At 36.3% G+C, this 22993-nt stretch overlaps 1 protein-coding gene across 3 annotated transcripts; it reads right to left on the reverse strand.

The window, feature by feature from the left end:
- Positions 1-182: 182 nt before the first annotated feature.
- On the reverse strand, positions 183-21036 carry LOC112045231 (zinc finger protein 236). Of its 3 annotated transcripts, none has more exons than XM_024081336.2 (11): positions 20900-21036; positions 16066-16384; positions 15481-15721; positions 14038-14212; positions 13323-13482; positions 12872-13047; positions 11908-12036; positions 10901-11012; positions 6240-6380; positions 4140-4325; positions 183-2909 (listed from the first exon to the last, which is right to left on the reverse strand). In XM_024081336.2, the coding sequence occupies exons 2-10, from the start codon at positions 16355-16357 to the stop codon at positions 4159-4161; spliced, it is 1593 nt and encodes a 530-aa protein (XP_023937104.2). In that variant the 5' UTR covers positions 16358-16384; positions 20900-21036; the 3' UTR covers positions 183-2909; positions 4140-4158. The 3 variants fall into 3 exon arrangements, with proteins under 3 accessions (XP_023937104.2, XP_023937103.2, XP_023937105.2); XM_024081335.2 differs by lacking the exon at positions 20900-21036 and adding an exon at positions 17621-17820; XM_024081337.2 differs by lacking the exon at positions 20900-21036 and adding an exon at positions 17621-17819 and having other exon boundaries at positions 6240-6326.
- Between the last annotated feature and the right edge of the window lie 1957 nt (positions 21037-22993).

Below are 22993 nucleotides of genomic sequence, written 5' to 3' on the forward strand. Positions count from 1 at the left end.
CTTGAATTGAGTGTCAAGAAGTTGTGTTTGGCACTCATTGCGTGTGTGCCTAACACAACTTCACACAGTGGGGGCGTTTTTTTGTCGCTGATTGTGCATCCACTTTTTAATAGGAGATCGATGATCCAAATATTCTAATAAGCAGGAATCTATTTTCTCTATTTTATAATTAAAACAAACGATGTACACTTAAAATCGTTTATTATTTTATGTATATTTCAACATACATCAATCCTATATACTAATCATGTTACACATGAGTATTGGAATGGTAATCAAATTAAATAATGTTTAATTAATATGAAAGACTGAATAAAAAACAATAATTTCTAAACAAAGTTGGAATTATTTAGAATGTTGAAAATGTTGAAACTTAAAACATTTCGACATTAAAATTAATTGTACAGTGCGTGTTTATTACTATTCGTACAGAACTATCAAGAATATACAATTATAAATACGCAAAATAATTAATAAAAAGTGTGTGTCAGCTTCGACGCACGAATGGAGTTTACTCTTCCAGATCGACTGTCTAAATAGGTGCGGGGCAACATACTATGTACGTCTCAACCTACGCCTGAAAAGTGAAAGGTGCGCAACCGAGGAGCAGCAGGCACGTGCACGCTGTAGCCGGCTGCGCACGGTGAAAGGTGCGCAGAATAGGTTGCGCACAAAAACGTAACGCTGTCATTCGTTCATCGAATTTTACTGAAAAATCGATTCCTAAGGAGTAAAATCCAAAAAACATCGCCAGTTTTGCCTAACCAGCAGTAATAATATTAAGTGCCTACTTCACATTTAGGAAACATATATCTTAAAAACTAAATAGTTGCACACATAAAGCTTAAATCACATTTATCTACATTTTCACATTTACTATAAAATGGTTTTAGACACTAAGTACAGTACTAACCAAAATGCGTTTAAAATTGCTAAATTAATATAAAAGTGATTTAAAAGTAACTAAAATCGGCTGTAAGTATATGAATTAATTATTGTTAAAATTACATGACTTTACAAAACCTCGATGATTTATCAAAATTAACTAAATGGGTATTTCTTCATAGAACACATGAATACACATTTAAAAGAAAACTAAGTTACTTTTCAAACAAAATACTAAATCAAAATCGGTTCATCCATAGCAAGGCAATATCATCTGATACAATGGCACAGACAGTGACTAAATATTTAACATTTTGTACGTCAAGAAATTAAACTACAACTAAAAACTAGATACTATTCTGACATTTTGTTGATTGGTACTACGTTATATTGAGATCTTTGCAAACCTATATTTTATTGATAAATAAAAAAAATACATACTTAAAAAAGTCACCAGGACAATTACAAAGAGATCTAAGTAGGCAAATAGGGTAGTTGACTCGCATCAAATTAAATATAAACAATATTTATTTCGTGTAGTACATGGATGGGTCATGGGTTACATGGTAAGGGTCCGAAATATATCTATATCAATTATTATTAAAAGTATTGCGTTTTAAAGTTAAAGGTTTGCATAAAAAACTTAATTTAAATATCACGTATTTTTGTCAAATTTTCCAAATGTCAAAAACGCTGTCGTCCATTTTGTGACGTCACTAACACTTGATATACTAAACGTCGAACTAATATTTTTGTCAAACGCTCCAATTGTATGGAATTTATTAGAGTGACGTCATGAAACAGATGAATTTACTGACCGTCATGCTTTTGGCTCACATTGTCAAAAAAAATATTTAAAAACTAAAATTTTTATGGAATCCGTCTCAAAAAAAATTAAATTTTTTTTTCAGTCTAGAAGAACCATATAGACCATATAAAAAAGTGTCAACTATCCTATTGTAAGTACTCTGTACTACGGGAGAGAGGACTGACCTATGTGGTTTGCTTATATTTAAATTAATATTTATTAAAATAATATTCTTTAAAGTTACATGGCAAATTAGGACTTTAAGTTAATATTAAACTAAAACTTAAAACATATTCGTCATAAACTAAAAGTCGACATCGTGTCTATTAGATAACATAAATTAACACAACACAAGACTAGAATTTTCCAAGATCACAATGTAATTTATATTAAAATATTTGTTTTATCTTAACACTAGATATCTAAAGTATAGTAAGAATATAATTATTATATTAAATTAACATTAATTTCTTATAATTAAGATTTTTAAAAGGAGGGTGGGCAGGAATTTATTAGTAAACGCCAGGTCCGCTGCCATTTTTTTTACAACTATAAAATATAATATGAATGCCTGAATTTATTAATTGTATAATGTAGGTATCGTATTTGTTTAAAAGATTAAATTAGAACAAAATATAAATAATGAAAAAATATTGATATTATTTTATTATAATTCAATTATTTTTAATTTTCAGTGGGAGAAATAAACAGATATTTAGAAACATTGTTTATATCGTAATGATAATATTCTTGTATGACTTTAATTTTTTTTTCTTTATTCTTTCCCACAGGAAAAAGGCAAAGGTACACCGTACAGCCTGTTCATACGGCATATAGCCGTACGGCATGTTCTAAGTTTTTATTAAATTAACGCAGGCAAAGGTCGAGTTGTGTTCAGGCTAAAATTTGTGAAACAATCTGATAATAATTTTAAATTTCTGAACGCTTTCTGCGCGCGGTCTATTTTTTTTTTATTTGTATAAACAAAGGCAAAGGTCGAGTTATGTTCAGGCTAACAAACAAAATCATTGTACTCGTGGCAGCGGGCGGGGGCGAAACTATTTCCACTTCTTGGCAGAGAAGAGCACGGCGCGCTGCCTGAGGAAGAGCGAGTAGCTCTGCTTGCGCAGCGCGGTCGCGGAGGCCGCGTCGCGGGGCTCGCGCGAGCCGCTGGCCGGCGCGTACGCCGAGCGGCGGGGCCGACCGCGCCCTCTACCTGCAACATGACAGAACAGAATGTTATTGTATAGTGAATATACACTGTGCTAGTTTTACCGTCTGTAAGTCGCCCCGACATTTATAAGTCCAATATAAGAAGTTTTGACCAATTTTGACAGCCGCGTGGCGCAGTGGGCAGTGACCCTGCTTTCTGCATCCACGGCCGTGGGTTCGATTCCCACAACTGGAAAATATTTGTGTGATGAGCGTGGGTGTTTTCCAGTGTCTGTGTGTATTTATTAATTATATAAGTATTTATATGTAGTATATAAATGTATATTAATATTATAATATCAACTATCTTAGCACCCATAACACAAGCTACTCTGTATGCTTACTTTGGGGCTAGATAGTGATGTGTATTGTTTAAGTATATTTATTATTATTATAATAATAAAAAAAAAAGAAACCAGTAAATAATATGACCTCAATCTAATTCACACGCTAGCGAAAAGAAATATTTAATTTATGAAAAAAATGAAACACCCGTATAATTCTGTTTCGTAATATGATGTCAATGAACTTTGACATAGTTTAGGTTAGACCTCAAAGGGACCGACGCGGCGAATAGGTAGGTGTTTGAAAATACAGGATGTTTTAAAATTACTTAGATTACTGAAAGTTTGTTACAATCGTAACTGATTAAATTGTACTTTGTTTTTTCTTTAACAGAGGTCCTGCTCGTGGGTTAGATTAGGATTTTATAATTTTTCAAATTGGCTGAGGTGTCTGGTCTGATGGATTTTACCACCCTACAAACAAAGACGTACCGCCAAGCGATTAAGCGTTCCGGTACAATGCCGTGTAGAAACCGTCAAAGGTACCGTCAGGTAGGTAACCGTCAGTGTTGTGCTCAGACCAATTATAGAAGGACCTGTATCACACTCATAGTCACAAGCAAAATTGTCTGTCATTTTCTGAGGAAAACGAGCTTCGATTTGGTATATATCTTATACTAAATTAGAAGTTTTTGCCCGTTTTTTACACCTCCTTCAACTTCACAAAAACATTTTAAAGGAGCTCTTTAATCAACGAACACAATTACAACTATTTAACATCGATTCTATAGAGACAGTTTTTGTAATCGCATTAGATCGTTGATCATATACTTTGACAGAAAAGTAACGTCTAGAGAGGCAGGTCCAATACAATAATTGGTCTGAGGTGTTGTGTGGTAAATGGGTAGAATAAGCCGCGCGCAGATGTCGCTGTGAAGCTCGTGTCGTACCTGCCCGCCCTCCTCGTCCTCAAGACTCGCGCTTGAGCTCCGGCGGCGGGGGCGCGGCGCCAGCATCATCGTCGTCCACGCGCGCCGGGCTGATCACCTGGTCGTGCAGCGTGCGCAGATGTCGCAGCAGGTTCGACTTCACGTTGAACCCTTTGTTGCACAAGCCGCAGACGAACGGACGCTCACCTGGTTCACACGTGGTTCATGTACATGTTCTACGTCATGATGTGGGTTTTGCTTTGGTTGTTAAGGTTTATTATTATATTATTTGCGTATGTAAACTAAAGGACCATCAATACAGCAGAAACTGTCAACTGCCGGGATTTCACGGCTGGGTCGCTAATAAATCTGCCGTGGGAGGACATTACACTGTATTTCCAAATACAGTGTTTTGTGGTAACACTCATAATATATTTGATCCTTCCACATATACTGGCATTTAAATAATTTTATTGGGACTCAAAAATACCCTGAGCAATAAATATACAATACACAATGTTTCTAAAATTAAATTCAAAATTCATTTATTTCAAGTAGGCTCAGTATACAAGCACTTATGATACGTCAGTTGACTATTTGTAAAGATTCTACCACCGGTTCGGAAGGCAGATTCTGCTGAGAAGATACCGGCAAGACCCTCGACAGTTGCTCTTTTAAAAAAATCATACAATAATATTATAATTTACAATTGATGACAACATTACGAAGCTGATCCAACGGCCTCCAAGCAACTTTATCATTAAGGAACTCACCAATGGTGTACTAACAAATATAATATGGGACTAAATACAAAGAACTAAGATTTCTCAAAAGTCGCTCAAGGACCGAGCAGACAAGACATTGCATAGACTACAAGGGTCTAGTGCCAAGGTACTTCTTTCCTAGGACTTTTCCGCACTTGGTCACAAAGATTGGCTGTTGTACGTAGTGCCAAGGGACTTTAAGGTTAAATCAATTATTATTACGGGAGGCGTAAGACATTAAGCTCCGTTTATCAAAAAGCTATTGCCCTCAGCAACCACTCAAATGCAGATGAAAATATTACATTACTGACTATCCTTCAGTTTCACACTTCAACGTAAATTATCTACTAAAGTACAACCAAAGCAAAACCCACATCCTATAACAGAACAATACAGTTCTGTACTGTTCTGAACAATACAGTTCTGTACTGTTCTGTACAATACAATTCACTTATGCGTGGTTCATGCAGTACAGTTACACAGGTTACAGTTCTAACAACTTTAAAACCTCATTAGCTTAAATGTTAATGACCTGTCAAATTAAAAAGTCTAGGGTTCGATTCACGGACCTTAGGTCTGGGGTCAATATTGGTCATGTCCAAAAAATAATTTGTTTTATTCCGATAACTTTAATCCTAGAAAAAATCACAAAACATGTAAAATAGTAAAATTGATTTTTGAAAAGAACAGAGATCGTCAACTATTAATTATTAAGTAAATTATTTATTATTAGCCCGTATGGCTACATACCTGCAGGTTTAACTGTACAGTCAAACTGTCCAGTTAAATCTTCCGTGTGTAGGCAAAACAGAACTGTAGGTTCCTACCCTAACAAGTTAGCCCGCTTCCATCTTATCATCTTTTACAATTATACTTCCCTACCCCTACCCCTAGCTTAAAAATAGAGTAACTTCTCCCGTTTTCCCAACATTTCCCAACATTTACTTCACAGCTCTGATCCTATTGATCGTAGCGTGATGAAAAGTACACTATAACCGGCCCAGGAGGTGCCAGGAGTATGAAGAATAATTGTACTAAGTTTCGTTAAAATCCGTAGAGTAGTTTCTGTTTCTATAACGAACATACAGACAGACAGACACAAAAAAAATCGATTCTGTTCTGATGCATCACAACACGACACGTCAGACAAATATAAATCCGGCCCAATATTTCAATCAAGCGATTTAGCGTTCCGGTACGATGTCGTGTAGAAATCGAAAGGTGTGTGGATTCTCATCCTCCTCCTAACAAGTTAGCCCGCTTTCATCTCAGATTGCATTATCACTTACCATCAGGTGACATTGTAATCAAGGGCTAACTTGTAAAAAATAGAAAAAAAAATAAGTAACCCACTAACCTGTGTGCGTACGCATATGTATAAGCATAGAGGCGTGCGACGGGAATGTTTTCTTGCATTGCTGGCAAGTCTTGTTTTGCGCGCCCTCTGTGAAACGATTGTGACGTTTTGGTGGTGCACTGTTGTTTGATAAGGCCAATTCTGGACAACCGACATCGAACCAACATTTAGACAATGTTTCACTAACACTAACTATACACGAATAGGGTGCAATGCTTTGCTCACACGTACTCTGCAGAGGAGATGAACATGTAATAATACATATAAATATAATTAATTATTATTCTTAATCGATAAATATGGTAATTTATTTATTAAACAATAAATAGGTATAAAATTTTGGAAATTATCAAAAACTGTCTTGGTAATCAACAAATATTTTGTTGAATACCAAGGCAATTTCTGATGAACAAATAACTCATATACAGGTTGCTCGTGAGTATTTTCCATAACTAATTATTATTAAAAATGTCTAAGGAACATATGTTCTAAAATGAATATATTCGAAGTAAAAAAATATTTCTTTTGTAAATAGATCTTAAATGATGTCCCTTATATCGCATCCTTATGACCCAGCCAAATAAATATAAAGTGCCAATTCTTTGTATTGAACCCAGCGTACCCAGGGGCGTGGCCTAAATGGCTGTTTAATATTTAGTGAAAAATGAAATATGTCACACTTACTTTAGAGTTGAATATTATTTATTCTTTTTGTCACAGAACAAAACAAGACTGCTGCTGCTAGTACATACGCGGACACGCTTGCGTTGTTCCGCACACCCGGGAGTACGCGGGTCACGCCCCCTTGCTACTTTTATTTCTAAAAGCGTTAGCTTTTAGCGTTGTCTATTCTGTGATAAATATCATGAAGTACTTACTAGTGAAGTGCGGAGTGCCAGTTGCAATATCTCGACGATATCGACAAATTTACCACTACGATTAATTAAAATGCAAGGATAGATAAAGGCGTGTGTTACATGGATAGTCGGAATTACTTGAATTACTTTATGTCAAAAGATAAAAGTTTCTTTTTATAGTTAAAAAAAAGTCGTTATGAAATTCGACTCCTATAAGTGGATTTGTCAACACCTTGAAGTTATGGAAAATACGCCCGAGCACCCTGTATACGAGTACATATGATTATCTACTATTAACCAGTAAATATGATTGTTTAAGTTATTTATTGAACAATAAATATTAGATTTTAAAAATTGATTTATAATTAAAATCTAAGAGAGATTTTGGTATTGATAATAAACTATAAATAAGTTATATTGTGTCCCATAAAACTTGGTAGCTGTGTGTTTGTGTGTCAATGGAATTTCTTTAACAATAATTTATTTAAGAGAGACCAAGAAAATTTCTGATAAAATAATAATTTAAATTATAGTAACATTTATATTTATTTTTAATTGAAACTGACACCAAATTTTACGGGCATTTACAATAATAGAAAAATATAGAACTACCCACATACATCTCCTATGCAGAATGCGATTTTAATTTTGTCACAACTTACGGAGGTAATTGAAGATAAACATATAAACATGCGTTCAAAAGCGAGACAAAGCATTACATGTAAGTACACAGAGAAATCATTCATAGAACATAACTGAAGTGATCATCATGACTGTAGCGGGTTGGTGTTGAAAAATAAAAAAATAAACAAATAATAAAAAAAAACAATGCAAAATCAAAAAGCCAAAGTTGGGATGACAATAATATTAATAATATATTAACAATCTGCGATTAATAAATTATATACCACGCGACTGAAATAGCTAAAAACGGGGGAAAATAAACATTCATAAAACGATGTTGTCTAGAATTAGCCACATACATAACAATCAAACTTTCAGCTATGTTAGTTACAAAATTTTCACCCAGTGACGTGGACTCCATAGATAAATAAATAATGCATACCCTTAAGTTACGTACGCATTAACAAATTCGCTGCGGCACGAGGTCAATTGACCTCATACGTCTAGCGTATTCAAGAGTTACGAGGTCGATGGACCTCGTACCGGACCACATAAAGTTCTAGTATGAGGTCAAAAAACCTCGTGCCGCACCAGAGGAAAGTACCGAAAAATCAGTGCCGCAGCGAATGTGTTAAGTTACGTAATATGAATATGGGTAACTAAAAGAGTTGTAAATATCATCTTTCAGTTTAATGCTTACCCAGAACTGCTGTGCACGCCACTGGTACTACGCATAATACAGAGACTAATAGAACTAAAGCTTATGCACATCACATACGAGAACTATTACTCCTAGTTCGACGTCCTCCGTGGCGCAGTGGTATGCGCGGTGGCTTTACAAGATGGAGGTCCTGGGTTCGATCCCGGCTGGGCCGTTTGGGGTTTTCTTAATTGGTCCAGGTCTAGCTGGTGGGAGGTTTTAGCTATAGTGGTGGTAGTTATCACCCTACCGGCAAAAGACGACGTTTAGCGTTCCGGTACGATGTGTAGAAACCGAAAGGTGTGTGGATTTTCATCCTCCTCCTAACAACCTCCCGCTTCCATATTAGAATGATGTATTTAGTAGAATTTAGTCAATATAGTATAGTTAATTAAATATTTGTTTAGACTTCTAAAGCTTACAATTTTTGTTAGGAAATTTCCTATTCCTTTTGAGAGTTTTGTCAAATTTGGAAATATCTTAAATAGTTTTTGAGTTATACGTCAAAAACCGAACCCCTTTTTTATTTTTAGTTAACTGTTTATAACTTGCTTTACGAGCAGGCCTTAATTTTTTTCAAAAACTATATTTAGTTCTACAGAGCACATGTTTACTAGGCTAACATAGCTTATCTATTAGTCTCCATATAATATGCTAAGTATAACATTTTTTTCTTATACTATTATTACCACAAACTTATATGTAGTAGACACCGCTAATTTATACAATAGTGCGTAATGCAACTGTTTAATTTAACGTAAACAAGGAATGACGTAGTAGTTTGACATTATTATTATTGACTGAAGTAAAACTTCTTTCATAAATAAAATAATACACGAAAGAAAAACTTAAAAAATAGTAGCATATAAAAGCGCCATCTCTCGAGTCAGACTTGCTTTATTTCCAAGCTACCACTAGTTAAGGCTGGGCGTACTTGCGTTGTGTCGTAGTTTAGCAGTGTTTCAACAGATGGCGTTATTCAAATTTAATGTTGTCATTTTGATTACACTTTTCGTAACGTATTAACGCTAACTTACTCGCGAAGTCAAGCGTGCGCAAAGAAGTTTCAATTCAAAAAATATTTTAAAACTAAACGCGGAAGAATGTTATACACAAAGAAGATATTTTATTACAGATATTTAAATATTTAATATTAAAAGTGTTCCGTATCTAACTAAATATAGGTCTGTGATGATAAATCCTTAAAATATAAATAATATAATAATAATTTCAGTTGAATTCTTATATTTATTATAATAATAATTATTGTAAGCCATTAAAAAAATACACAAGATTTTAATTTGATAAACAAACAAGTTCTGAAACATTGAGAGAAGAACAGAGGTAGGGAGAAAAGGGAACAAGTTAAAAAAGTTGTGTAAGCAGTAAGATACTTTAATAAGATACTTTTTAACTAAATGTCCACATTATATGGTTCTCCTTGCCTCTACCTACCCTCTATAGATCACCTGCACACACTCAATAATATTCACATTTTATCATCGATCTCCTATTAAAAGTGGATGCACAATCAGCGACCAAAACACGTCCCCACTCAATGAGTGACAAACATAACTTCTTGACACTCAATTCAAGTAGTCTCATTGGCAAATTCAACCTTAAACTTAATCCTTAAGGTTGAATTTGCTCTGAATTTGGGATTTTATTGAATATTGGACTATATTTACAGGCCTTTAGGTATAATTTTCTTTACCAATAATTAAAAATTTAAGTGAAATTTGCTATATGATTGTGCGTCGTTTTATTTTAATAGGTCAATGTATTTTGCCCAGTAAGTAGGGTAAGGCTCGTAGACAGAGGAATATAGTATAGACTGATAGGTAAAGTCTAAAATCTGAAATTAAACACTATCACCACTAATCTGTTTATTGGAGGAAAAATATATGCAAAAAGGTAGGGCCAATCTTTTCTAGGTAGACTTTTACTACTTTTCTAGGTAGACTAGGTAGACATTGAGTTACAATAAAGCACTGGATGCACGCAGTTGAGTAGGCCTATTATGTATTTCGGTTATCGTTTCAATAACGAGTCATCCATAATAAGCACTATTCTGTAACGATGTCGAATTCATATGCATCTCTCTCTATCTACAGTGTGGTGTTAGACTGAGAGAGATGGAGATGAATTCCAGACTGGTGATTTTTAAAACACTGTTACAGAATAGCACAACTGGACCGTGGTGTTTTGAAGCCCCTACCAAAGGCTTATGTTTTATTTTCATAAACAGATGGGATTTCCTCCTCTTGGTTACCTAGCTGAATTAGGTAGTGCTAGACTTTTACCAGCTAAATTCCATCCTGTCAACCAGTTTTCCGTGTACCCGCTTTTCTACTAACATTGTCTTGTTTTCAAAGGTCTATCGTGCTACAGAAAGTTATTGACAGTAGGTATTATTGAGTGTGCAGGCTTTCATACATTAAATTTTACTAAAGATATATTATGTATGTAAGTGTACGTACCGGTCTCAGTGTGAGTGCTCTGTATGTGGCGCACCCACTCGGCCGGGTTGGGGAAGTGTTTCTGACACAAGTCGCAGCGCAGCAAAGCCATGGTCTCCTCCGTGTCGTCGCTCTGTTGATGACATATAAAAGATATCTTAATATATAAATGCGAAATGTCACAAATCTCGAAAATCCCTTGATGTACAAATCTGAAATTTGGCAGAGAGGTAGTTTATAGTTAGTAGGTATCCATTAAGAACTGATTTTACGATAGGGCTGGATTAAAGAGGTCTAAGGGCAGACGAAGTCTGCTAGTATTAGATATTATGGATTGTTATAAAGTAAAACTCTTTTATGCATGCTTGAATTGAGGAGTAAGCTGGTGAATGCGTTACGAAATGTGTAATCGGGCGATGTGTGCTGCCATCTACAGGCATAGTGAAACAATGTTTGTTATTTTAAAGTATCAGTAGATGGCTTTCTTAAACTATAACTTTGAAACAATTCTTTTTTGTACATTTGAAAGAAAGAAAATAAATTTATTCAAATTTAAAAGTTACAAACAGTATCCTTCCCTAAAGACAGAATATCTGTCTGTAACCCTTAAAAAAGAAAGGGTGTACAGCTCAGTTTATGCCGTGTACTATATACGAGCATAATACACGGCGCTGATTTCAAGAAACTATTGTGATACAGTTATGCCTAAGACTCATAGATGGCGCTTTGTTTATTATATTTTTTAAAAAATAAGTTTTACTTCAGTCATGTGGTCTAAAGCACACTTGTTATTTTATAAGATCATTTCACATAATAATTTTCTCTTTAACTCGGTTGCAGGATGCCTTACTTAAAAATCAAGAGAGTCTGATTCCTAGGTCAAGCTAATTTAGGATTTTCTGCTTTGTCTTAAAGTAGCGTCAAATAAAGTCTTCTTAGAAAGTCTTTAAGCTTTTTTTTTTTAATTTTTCAAAATCCTGAATCTGATGGTAGGTCGCAGGCTGTAAAGCTGGTCTAAGTATAGTTACCGCAGAGCGATGTTTGCGGCGCCTGGGATGGTCGGTCTGGTCGCGCGCGTGGTTCTGCACGTGGCGCACCCACGCGGCCGGCACCGTGAACACCTCCGCGCACAGCTCGCACGCCAGCGGGCTGTACAACTGTAGGAAATAGAGATGTGTAAGTAATGCGCGTAATATCACTAATGAGATATCACTCGTACCATTACATTACACATCACACCGAGAAATCAAGCATCACTCCGTCCAAACATTACTCGAAGTAGCATTACCCGAGAGTCCGAGACCGAGCGAAGTGCTCGTAATAAATTCAATACATTGCCGCGCCGATACGAAAGGTCGGTTCAAGTCTATACACAAAGCGCGGTGAGCGCGTAATGTATGTAAAAGGTGATGTTTGCAATGGCATGGCATGGCGTAAACATTACATTTGTTATCCCGCTCGCACTTGCGCTCTTGATGTCGCTTTGTACTACTCACTCGCCCGCGCTATGTGTGCTGCTAGGAGTCGTTATGTTCGAGTAATGTTTGGAGTGATGTGATATCTCAGTGCGATATTACATTTTCGTAAAAGTGATGTGATGTAGCAAAGACAACAAAGCAAACCATTATTGAAGTAAAACTTCTTCATGGACGCTCGACTTGGGGAGTAAGTTCGTGAATGCGTTACGAAAAGTGTATTTGGACGAGGCTTTTAAGATGCGTGCTGCCATCTACACATATAGTGAAACTACCAGTTAATGGAATTCCTAGAGAACTTTGAAACAATCCCTTTTTGTACACTTCAAGAACCTGTTGCGATGGAATTGTGCACGAGGCTAATAGATGGCGTTTTATTTTTTTAATTTTTAAAAGAGGTTTTACTTGTAGTATAAAGCATACTCGTATTTTTGGATAGGCTACAGGCATACAGCATAAAAAAGTGGTACATTAGAGTTTGGGAGGAAGGAAAGGATACAATTTGAATTCCACTTACCAAACTCTCCTCTTCAATGTCCATATCGTCAATAGGTTCGGACTTGACATTCATTTCACTCTGGAACATTTCAGCGATAGATCTTTCCTCTTCCTCTATACTGCTGGCATCCCAGTCGGGCTCATCTTTTACATGGATTTCTGTGGCTACCTCACTGGTGCTGGCAGAAGATTTTTCTAGAACAAAAACAAGAAACATGACAATAAAATAATTATATTGGGTTTTCTATTAGTAAAAGAATTTTCAAAATTGGTTTAGTAGATCCATAGATTACAATATCACAAAGTTTACCAATTTATAATAGAACTAAGATTAAGTGGTAACCTTGTTGGACAACTTTCAGGGAGCATATTTGTTATTGGGCACACCAAAGGTCACATTTCCCCAATATAAATATAGGCTATGAATAAATATTTAAATTCTGGGTAAGTTATAAAGGTTTTCTACTCACTTGAGGTCACAGAAGCATTATCCTGGTCCTCAGTTTCCTTGGCATCAGCTGCCTCAGCGTTCTCAGTCCTCTGTCGCTTGCCGTACTTGCGTTCGACGGCGTGGCGGATCGTCAGACGAGTGGTAGGAGCTTCGTCCGGGGAATCGTCTGCTACTGTCACCTGTATATTATTATTTCACTATAACCAAATTATCAAGGATTTTTCCAAAATAAAATTCCTCACTGTGGTGATAGAAAGGTTGATTTCACTTCTTTATTTCGAAAACCTGCATATCTAAGAATTTTCTTAATTCTCTATGCCAGTGAAGTCTGCCAATCTGCATTTGGTCAGCGAGGTGGACTAAGGCCTAACCTCTCTCATTCTGGGAGGAGACTTTTGCTCAACAGTGAGATGAATATGGGTTGATAACCACTCTGGCCCAATTGCACTCAGCCACATTGGCATACTTCGCACACGCTAAGAATCAAGAAAATTCTATGTATGGTTTCCTCACGATGTTTTTCATTCAGTGTTTGGGGCACGTGATATTTAATTTCTTAAAATGCACACATCTGAAAAGTATGAGGTGCATGCCCAGACCAGATTCAAACCCACTCCCTCCGGAATCAGAGGCATATCCACTGGGCTATCATGGCTCTCACACAGGCTGGAAGAATACCGAGATAAACAAACTTAAATTCACGTTTACAATATTAGTTAAGATTGGTAGGTTACCGTAGCTGTGGTGGATGTGGATGCCGAGGACACCGATGCTGCGATTGCCTCTGTGGGCTGTGCTTGTGCGACTAGTATAGTTTGACCCTTGGGTCCGCCGGGCCGGAGGGTGGCCTGTGTAGCGCCGTCCGTGGTCTTGATGAACACCAGCTTTGGAGGTCCAATGAACATTGGTCTGTTGGGAAAATATGGTATTGATTGGCTTGTATCATGTGGTTTTTGGTTCTCTCATTTCTAATTCAATCACATAGATAAACATCAACCATGATTATAATGATGGATGATTATGTTGATGAAGATGATGAAGATGATGATGATGATGATGATGATGATGATGATGATGATGATGATGATGATGATGATGATGATGATAATGATGATGATGGTGATGATGATGGTGATGATGGTTATGATGATGGTGATAATAATGGTGATGATGATGGTGATGATGATGGCGATGGTGATGGTGATGATGATGATAATGACGATGATGATGACGATGATGATTATGGTGATGGTGATGATGGTGATGGTGATGATGATGATGATGATTATGGTGATGGTGATGATGGTGATGGTGATGATGATGGTGATAGAGTTGGTGATGGTGATGGGGTTGGAGTTGGTGATTATGATGGTGATTGTGATGATGATGATGATGGTGATGGGGTTGGTGATAGTAATGGTGATGGTGATAGTGATGAGGTTGGTGATGGTGATAGTGATGATGATAATATGATGGTGATGGGGTTGATGATGGTGATGGTGTTGATGATGGTGATGGTAGTGACGATGGTAGTGGTGCAAATATTATGAAATAATTTTTTTCTTCCTCGAAATTATCGGTGAGTTGGGAATTTGATGATGTTACAACCCAAAGATCAGAGTGTCAAGCTGGTCAGTGGTCAGTAAAGGTCATCATCATCATCATCTTCATGAAATTATTTTTCTTATTTTTTTCATGAAAACAAATTGATAGATATAGAGTTCAAATCCACCACATTGCTACAATGCGTGTTGATGAGCTTATGATGATAATTTTAAACTCTTTTATCATTAATTTCATAGAAGAAAAAGCAAATGAAATGAAAGGAGGATTACCAGCAAAATTACCAAATTTACCAGAGAACAACACGTGCGGAGGAGGGGAGTGTTAATCGATTGTCAAAGAATTCCTTAACCCTACATACTGTAGTCACAAGTCCAGGACTCTGCTCGGAGTTTTTCTCTCTAGCACCTGATGGGCCCGGCACCTGCACGGTGGATCCATGGATTGCTAAGATAATTGTGTCATAGGGAAAAAGCTCAATATTTCACAGCTCAACCTAGGGCTTCAACCCAAGACTTTTTAATCTGAACCCATAGACTAACCACTGGCCTATACAAAAATATTTTTTAATTCAGAATTTTTGTAATATTCTTTTATTTATTGCAATAATTTACCTTGTAACACCTTGAGGCTGTGCCGGAGTGAAGGTTTTAAGAAGCTTGTCATCTTTCTTGACTGCGATCTTGGGGGCTTCATCTTTCTTAGCTGGCTTGGTGACATTAGTAGTGGCCTGGGCCTCCGCGGGTGCAGAGTCTCCACCAGCCTCATCTGTCTGTCTCCACAAACCTCTGATTTTAAGGACTTCGCCAGCTTTGAGAACTGTATCTAGTACTTCATTTGAAACTGTGGTTTCACCTGAAAATAATTACTAGTTTTAACTTTGTTAATCTACTTAGGTGTTTAAAAGTAAACAGTTCACTGTAAATTGTATTTAAATTTTTTTATAAATTAAATCAATTTAAATAAAAAAAATAATTGTTTTCGATGTCAGCCACATTTGGATTTGTGTGATTTTTTAAGATGCGTGTTCGAAACCATCGTGATTTATCACGCAGGCGACTGCTATACTTTATTTTTAAAGTATAGTAATGACTTTAAACTTATTTCGTGGTTGTTCATTAGGAATATTATTTAAACGGGTACATACATATGCTAGTATAGAACACGTACCTACATAGAAAATATAAATAAGCACCTACCTTTATACATATACTCGACGAGAATCTTCAAAGCCTTGGTAGAGATCTCCGACGGTAGAACCACGTAGAGCATCCCTCCCATCCTCGTAACAGACCGTTGGCCCTCGAACAAACTGCACAGGTATACGCTGCACGAGCTCAATATGAACTTGTGCGCCGGTATCTGGGACCCGTCCATCGTGCACAGAACCACGTCGGTGAACCTTTCCGACCGTAGCAAAGACGCCACCGACCCGTTCAAATGTGAACTGTGGGAGTGCCATTTCAGCTGGTACGTGTCCGTCGACGTCATTGTCTCATTTCAATCCCACTTGTTTGCCTGGAATGGAAACGAGAAATACTCATTATTCCAATATGATTAACGAATAAACTCTCTGTTGTCTTGTCACCACCAAGAAGTCAAGAACGTGGTTCTGATTACTTGGTCACCCTCACCATCACCAACACCATTTTTACAAAAAAAATCAAATTTCGAATTCGAACTACAATTTTACAACACGTTCAACATCCAGATTTTAATAATAATAATATTAACTGTAATTTCACATTACAAAGATAATATTACAACATAATTGCAATTTATTATTAAACATTAAACAAAACAAATTACAAAACTCAAACAAAAGGAAACAAAACAAACACTCTTTTTAACTTCTACTGTTACTATATGTATACATAATTAACTCGAATCTCGATCCAAACTCGTAAATCGTAATGATTGGATTTCATCATTGGCCTAACAAATGGATTTCATCGCGCTTTTGTTAGTTTTTGTTTTTGATGCAAATTTCGTTTCCAATACAGGTTTTTAAATTAAGTACCTAGAGCTATGCTAAATATGCTGTTAGTAAGAACATTTCGGAGGAAACAAAAATTTTCAATGCACGACACAGGTCTTGAACCCAGGACCTAATGATCTGATTGCTAACCGCAGGACCAATGCGACATCTTATAATATGGTAAGTTTAATATTTTTAACATTTTAAAATTAATGTTGGTGTTAAATATTTGCATGTATCATATAGGCTAAACCTTTGCTATAAGCGGTCCGTGCCATTTAGCCGATTATGATGAAACTTTTTCGAGTTAATACGCATGCCCGAAAATTTTCCTGCAAACGTTTTGCCTGCTGCACACAGGAATCAAAAATGAAAATCGAGTGATCACTGCACACACGGTCACGCTTTAAGACACAAAGGTTGAATTTGAGCTACCAATATTATTTTTTATAATCTGATCGCAAAACATTAAATTGTGATTTTACACAACCTGTATTTGATACTAGTTTAAGTAGTTATAATAAAACAATGACTAATTTAAAAAAATATTATATTCAAATCATTCGTTATTCGACTACAAAAATATAAATTAATAGTTTCATAGTAGGGGCACAATGCCAGATAAAAAATTAATAATACTCACCGGAAGTCAAAAATAGTCAAAAAAAACAAAATCATAATTAATTAATATAGGTACAAAAAATTGCTTCTAAAATATTCACGACATCACTGAAAATTGATACTCTAATAAGTAAAAAAAATAAATGAACTTTTACCTCAATTTATCATAACGATTCGTTTTCGATGAAACATTTTTATTGCAAAACTCTCTGGAATATTAAATACACGGAATAATATGATAAATCCAATGAAATGCGCGCAACCACCGCGTGCGACCCTCGAATACGGTGTGCGGCGGCTGCGGCTCCGAAAATCGATAGAATTCGTATTGATTTAACTCGAAAAGCGGGGTTGCGCGTTTATCTCATCGATCCATGTACAGGCGTCGGTAGCGTCGGTGCGCGCGCGTGCGCCAAGTTACCGGCGCGCCGCCCTGCCCTCGGCCCTGCAGTTCCCTACGCCACCCTGTTCATGCGCAATATAATAATAATAATTACATATGCTTTGCTCTATGCTTTGTAATAATATAAATACAACCAAAAGTCTTCCGTATCGTGTATGAAAATTTGAAGCATCGAAATTTGGATATGAAACGCATAGGTATAATGATAATATTAAATTAACACTCTCGATAATATTATGATCTCGACCTATTCAGTATATGCTTTGTAATATAGGTACCGAAATATGTAGCCGACTTCGAATTATTTCCAAATGGCTTGTGTACAAGCAGTTTTGAAGCGTCAAGTTTGTCCGTTTGTAGCGACTCTACTTCAAGTTTGAAAGCCAGTCTGTTGAAAGGAGCCGGATCTAATGAAATTAAATAGTTACAGTCTACAGACGCACATTATAAGGTAGAGCATGAAAACTTCAAATATGAATATTAAAACACCTACCTATAGATCTCTATCTAATAAATAAATCCATGTCACTACGCTTACACACCAACACATAGATCAACAATAAGAGATGTAGATTAGCTAATTTGGAGAGTAAGTCATTTTATTTTAACTAAAATTTTATTTAAAACCTACCTACCCTACTGATAACTGGCTGAAGCCAAAGCTTATCGGGCCATACGCATTGTAGGTTCCGCAGCAGTGCTTTACGGTCGACTGCGTCGCTTATTTTTACAATTATAAGCTTAGGAAAATTGTTATAGCACGCCTTAATATAGTAATTCTTACCTTCTATTAGATATCTACTGATTCTATGAGATAAGCCGCAGACAGACAAAATGAATATAGTGAAAGCATGTGTTCTTGTAACACCTACGATACAATTTATAGTAACTATGCGAGCTAGCCAGAATTCAACTAAGAGTAGATCTGTTAGTTCGTGTAAAATGTTCTTTGGTGTAAAGGAACAATATCATAGAATGTGAGGTATGCAGAGTAAGTAAGGTACACCGGGCGGTGCGAGTCGACCACGCTGAGGATCCCGAACAGTAAAGTAAAAAGCACAAAAATACTGAAGTTTTTAAAAAGTATGAAAGTTCATGGCTCAACTGAAAAGCTTAACTGACATTATTTGAGAGACAACTTTAACACAGCTTATGAATAATATAAAATTGAGAATTTTGAAAACCTCTGAATGTCATGAAATTATTAATTACACTTTCGATCAAGTCATTAATATTCTCTTTCAGTGCGCTTTCATTTGAAACCCCACTCGAGTACGAGTATATTTGCAGACATTCGGTTATTCTTCCCGACTTTCACCCCCCCCCCCCACAACTTTTAAACGGCTCAACCGATTTTCATCAAACATGTCTAAGAACACTTGCACATAAGTCACCTTCAATACAAAAAAAAAATAAATTGAAATCGCTTCATCCGTTCGGGAGCTATGGTGCCACAGACAGACTGACAGATAGATAGACACGTCAAACTTATAACACCCTTCTTTTTGCGTTGGAGGTTAAAAATATAGGTAATCCCCGTACAACGTCATAGGTGGCACCTACCTACTATATATATCCGCTGATATCTTTATTTTCTTAAACCAAAGAAGCTACTTAGCGATAAGGCCGCCTTTTGCATGCTGATCTCTTCTTTTTATGTTTGCATTTCTCTTTTGACTGTAGTGTGCAAATAAAATAATAAAGTATATACTAATAATATAGTATTTGTAATAAGATTTTACAAAAATACATTTTCACTATTTACTTAGGGGCAATTAAAATTTTACCAAAAATTTAAATCCCAGTTGTTTGGGTTTGGTTTGTTAGAGATTAAAAATACTAATATGTCATTAAACCAATTACATAACACATTACATATTGAAGTTCTAATTTCATGACATAGCACAGGTATCATGACAAATTAATTTAAATCGAGTTTCGGAAATTATTTTCGAATAACGATTTTTTTCCAAAAAAAAACTCAACGTAAGTATAGGATCTGTTAACTGGCTTCAAAAAAGGAGGTTTCTCAATACGATCGTCTATATTTTATTTGTAGTTGTAGAGTTAGATCTGCCTACTGTTGTCTGCCATGGGAGACAAAATGTTCCGATGGGATGGATAGGCCACACACACATACACACACAAACACACATTATAAAAGTGATTAAATATTAAGGTCCAACAAATAAATTACTTATCTAACCAATAAAATCGGGCATGTGCGAGTCGGGCTCGCGTATAATGGTTCCGTACCGTTATTAGATTATGAAACGAGAAATATCACGTTTGTTGATATTTACTTATTATATTGTTTTTTAGTATGTAGGTAGGTAGGTATCTGTTGTTGTTTTTTTTAAACAGAAATAGGTAGGTACATCACGGTACATGAAACACTTACAGCACAGAAAACATATGCATAAGCTTACAGTAAAATGAAGATTAATATTAATATACACGTATGAGATACAGCCAGTTACAGACGGAGGGACGGACTGCGGAGTCTTATTAGGGTTCCGTTTAGGTACCTACGGAACCCTAAAAATGGCTATTTGGTTAGTTTATACGCCGTGGTCGGTATATGCGTAGTATAGCACGAGCATAGTAGAAGGTGAAGTCGAATAAGTACCAGCAAAATCTCTTTATAACCTGTTTATACACCTTGGCATCGCTAGAATTGCAGCAAGTTCTTATGTATCCAAAGCTAGCTTTGGTAGATCACACGGAATTTTACTTCACAGGGAGAAGATCACGAACTTAGTATTAATCTGTTTAAAGGAATTATACGCGCTATTCCTTTATAATTGTTAATTAGAGCACGATGGGGCTGACGTTTTTAAAAATAAAAGTCCCTAAATTTAAAAATTTTGAGATTTTCTCTCTGCCACACAATGGACCCCGCATCCGTACGGTGAATCCAAGGAAGGCTAATTCGTCTCTGCTTACCAATGTGTAGATATTTTCTGATAACTGTTTGCCAAGATTATACCAAAAATCTATTCAAAATATACACTATTTGATATCTACTTACCTATAAGTAGGTATACGTTGTAGAAGTTGTCTCCTCTATGTTGTAGACAAACCACGCTAGCGTGGGACGTACACCAATCGCGTGCGCAGACTTTATTGATTTTCCCAACCCCACGCGTTTCATCCCCAGCTCTTTGTACGCTTACATAGTCATAGATATTTTATCGATCTAGCGAATAGAGGCCGTCATTGGGCGTCATTATTTAGCGGAAAGCGAATCAGTGGAAGGACTTAACCTCAAGTCCCTACAAAAGGCTTTTGTCCTGCAGTGGACGTCCATCGGCTAGTAAAATGATGATATTTTTTTGCGGAATATCATGAGAAATCATGTCGTCAACTATCCAAGTAGAAAGGACGACGACGAGTTTTGAGGAAGGCCGTGGCGCAGTGGTATGCGAGGTTTCACAAACGGAAGTCCTGGTTTCCATCCCCGGCTGAGTTTTGAGGATTTCTTAGTGGTCCAGGTCTGGCTGGTGGGAGGCTTCGGCCGTGGCTGGTTATAGGCAAAGACATACCGCCAAGCGATTTAGCGTTCCAATAACATGTCTTTTAGAAACAGGGGTGTGGATTTTCATCCTCCTCCTAACGAGTTCTTCGATTGCATCGTCACCCACCATCAGGTGAGATTGTAGTCAAGCACTAACCACGGCATATGAGAAATTATATCACCAATGGCTAGTCACTTGCGTCGTGATAACACTTTGAAAAATACTGTTATAGATTAAACTTTAAGGTTCTCTAACGAAAGGTTACTACGAAGCATAATAGTAGGGGAGCCCGGGATGCTAAATTTTCATTTACTAAAGCGTCATGGGGAGCGACTAGATTTAGAACAGATGATAGGAAATATCAATCGCGTTAAACAGGTACTTTTTTCGCTTTTAGCGGTGGGAAAAAATCTCTCCCTCGGCTCGGATACTGAAATATAAGGGTTTTATTTTGTACCTTTGGAACCCTCCCATTCCAATTCGTACGGTCTAATCGTTAGATTTTCGAAATGCACACCTTTTAACTATCGACTAACCCACTTTATCCTTATCTGACGTGCTGGATGAGTATTATTTAAGTTACTGTATTTTGGCTGCCTGATCGTACCCACCAATATCAACAGCTCATGCTCATACTCAACAACATGCAAGGTATAGTCTCCTATGTTCAACTGCCTCGCACGAGTAACTGTGAAAATCTCCTCTTCGGCTCCCCTACTATAACGTATTTTAAAAAATATATTTCGGAAAGTGTGCACAGGAGCCCCCACCACCGTCACCTTTTACCATCGCATTGCAAGACACCGGGTAGGTTTATATCCTTAAGTCATTGACAATTTTATACTATAGATTGGTACACAAACATACAAAATCACCTCAAAAAGTGATTCGAATAATATGCTATAAAACTGAGCGCACACATGCACATTTAGCCTTTAACATGTTTTCTGTGCTTTAACTCCATTATTTATTTATGTATATAATTTTTACACTTCCTGAACACACAACTCGACATTGTAGACTATTTTTAGGTATTATTTGTTTAAATAACGTTCGTTGTTGACCACAACTAACATTGAGATGTGGGAATTTCCTCTTTTGAGGGCCTTATTTTTTTATGACATAGGTAATAACACATCTAACAGTATTTAACATCATTGCGTACGAAGTGTAAAGCTATTATTTGTTTAAATAACGTTCGTTTTTGACCACAACTAATATTGAGATGTGGAAATTTCCTATTTTGAGGGCCTTTTTTTTATGACATAATAACACATCTAACAGTATTTAACATCATTGCGTACGAAGTGTTGAGCGTAGTATTATGTCCCCACTCAATGAATGCCAAACACAACTTCTTGGTACAGAATTTCAAGTACACGCATTTGCAAATTCAACCTTAAATTGAATCTTTAAGGTTGAATTTAGGATTTTATTGAATATTGAATATATATTAAGTAGTATAGTAAGGCCTTTAGGCATAATTTTCTTTACCAGTAATTCTAAAACTGTCTAAGCAAAATTGGCTAGTTTTTAAGTAAATCTACATGATTGTGCGTCCTTTTATTTTATGAGGTCAATGGAGCCTATAAAATAAATACTGCTTT

The sequence above is a fragment of the Bicyclus anynana genome, chromosome 7, assembly GCF_947172395.1.
Source record: "Bicyclus anynana chromosome 7, ilBicAnyn1.1, whole genome shotgun sequence".
Classification (NCBI taxonomy): Eukaryota; Metazoa; Arthropoda; class Insecta; order Lepidoptera; family Nymphalidae; genus Bicyclus; species Bicyclus anynana.

What these genes read in the sequence shown, in the direction of transcription:
- LOC112045231 (XM_024081336.2), bottom strand. Translation starts at nt 16,357, where the DNA reads ATGACGTCGACGGACACGTACCAGCTGAAATGGCACTCCCACAGTTCA. An exon ending in TAATGCTTCTGTGACCTCAA is followed by an intron (nt 13,048 to 13,322) that starts GTGAGTAGAAAA and finishes TTTTTGTTCTAG; the next exon opens with AAAAATCTTCTGCCAGCACC. An exon ending in ACATATGCGTACGCACACAG is followed by an intron (nt 4,326 to 6,239) that starts GTTAGTGGGTTA and finishes CGTGTGAACCAG; the next exon opens with GTGAGCGTCCGTTCGTCTGC.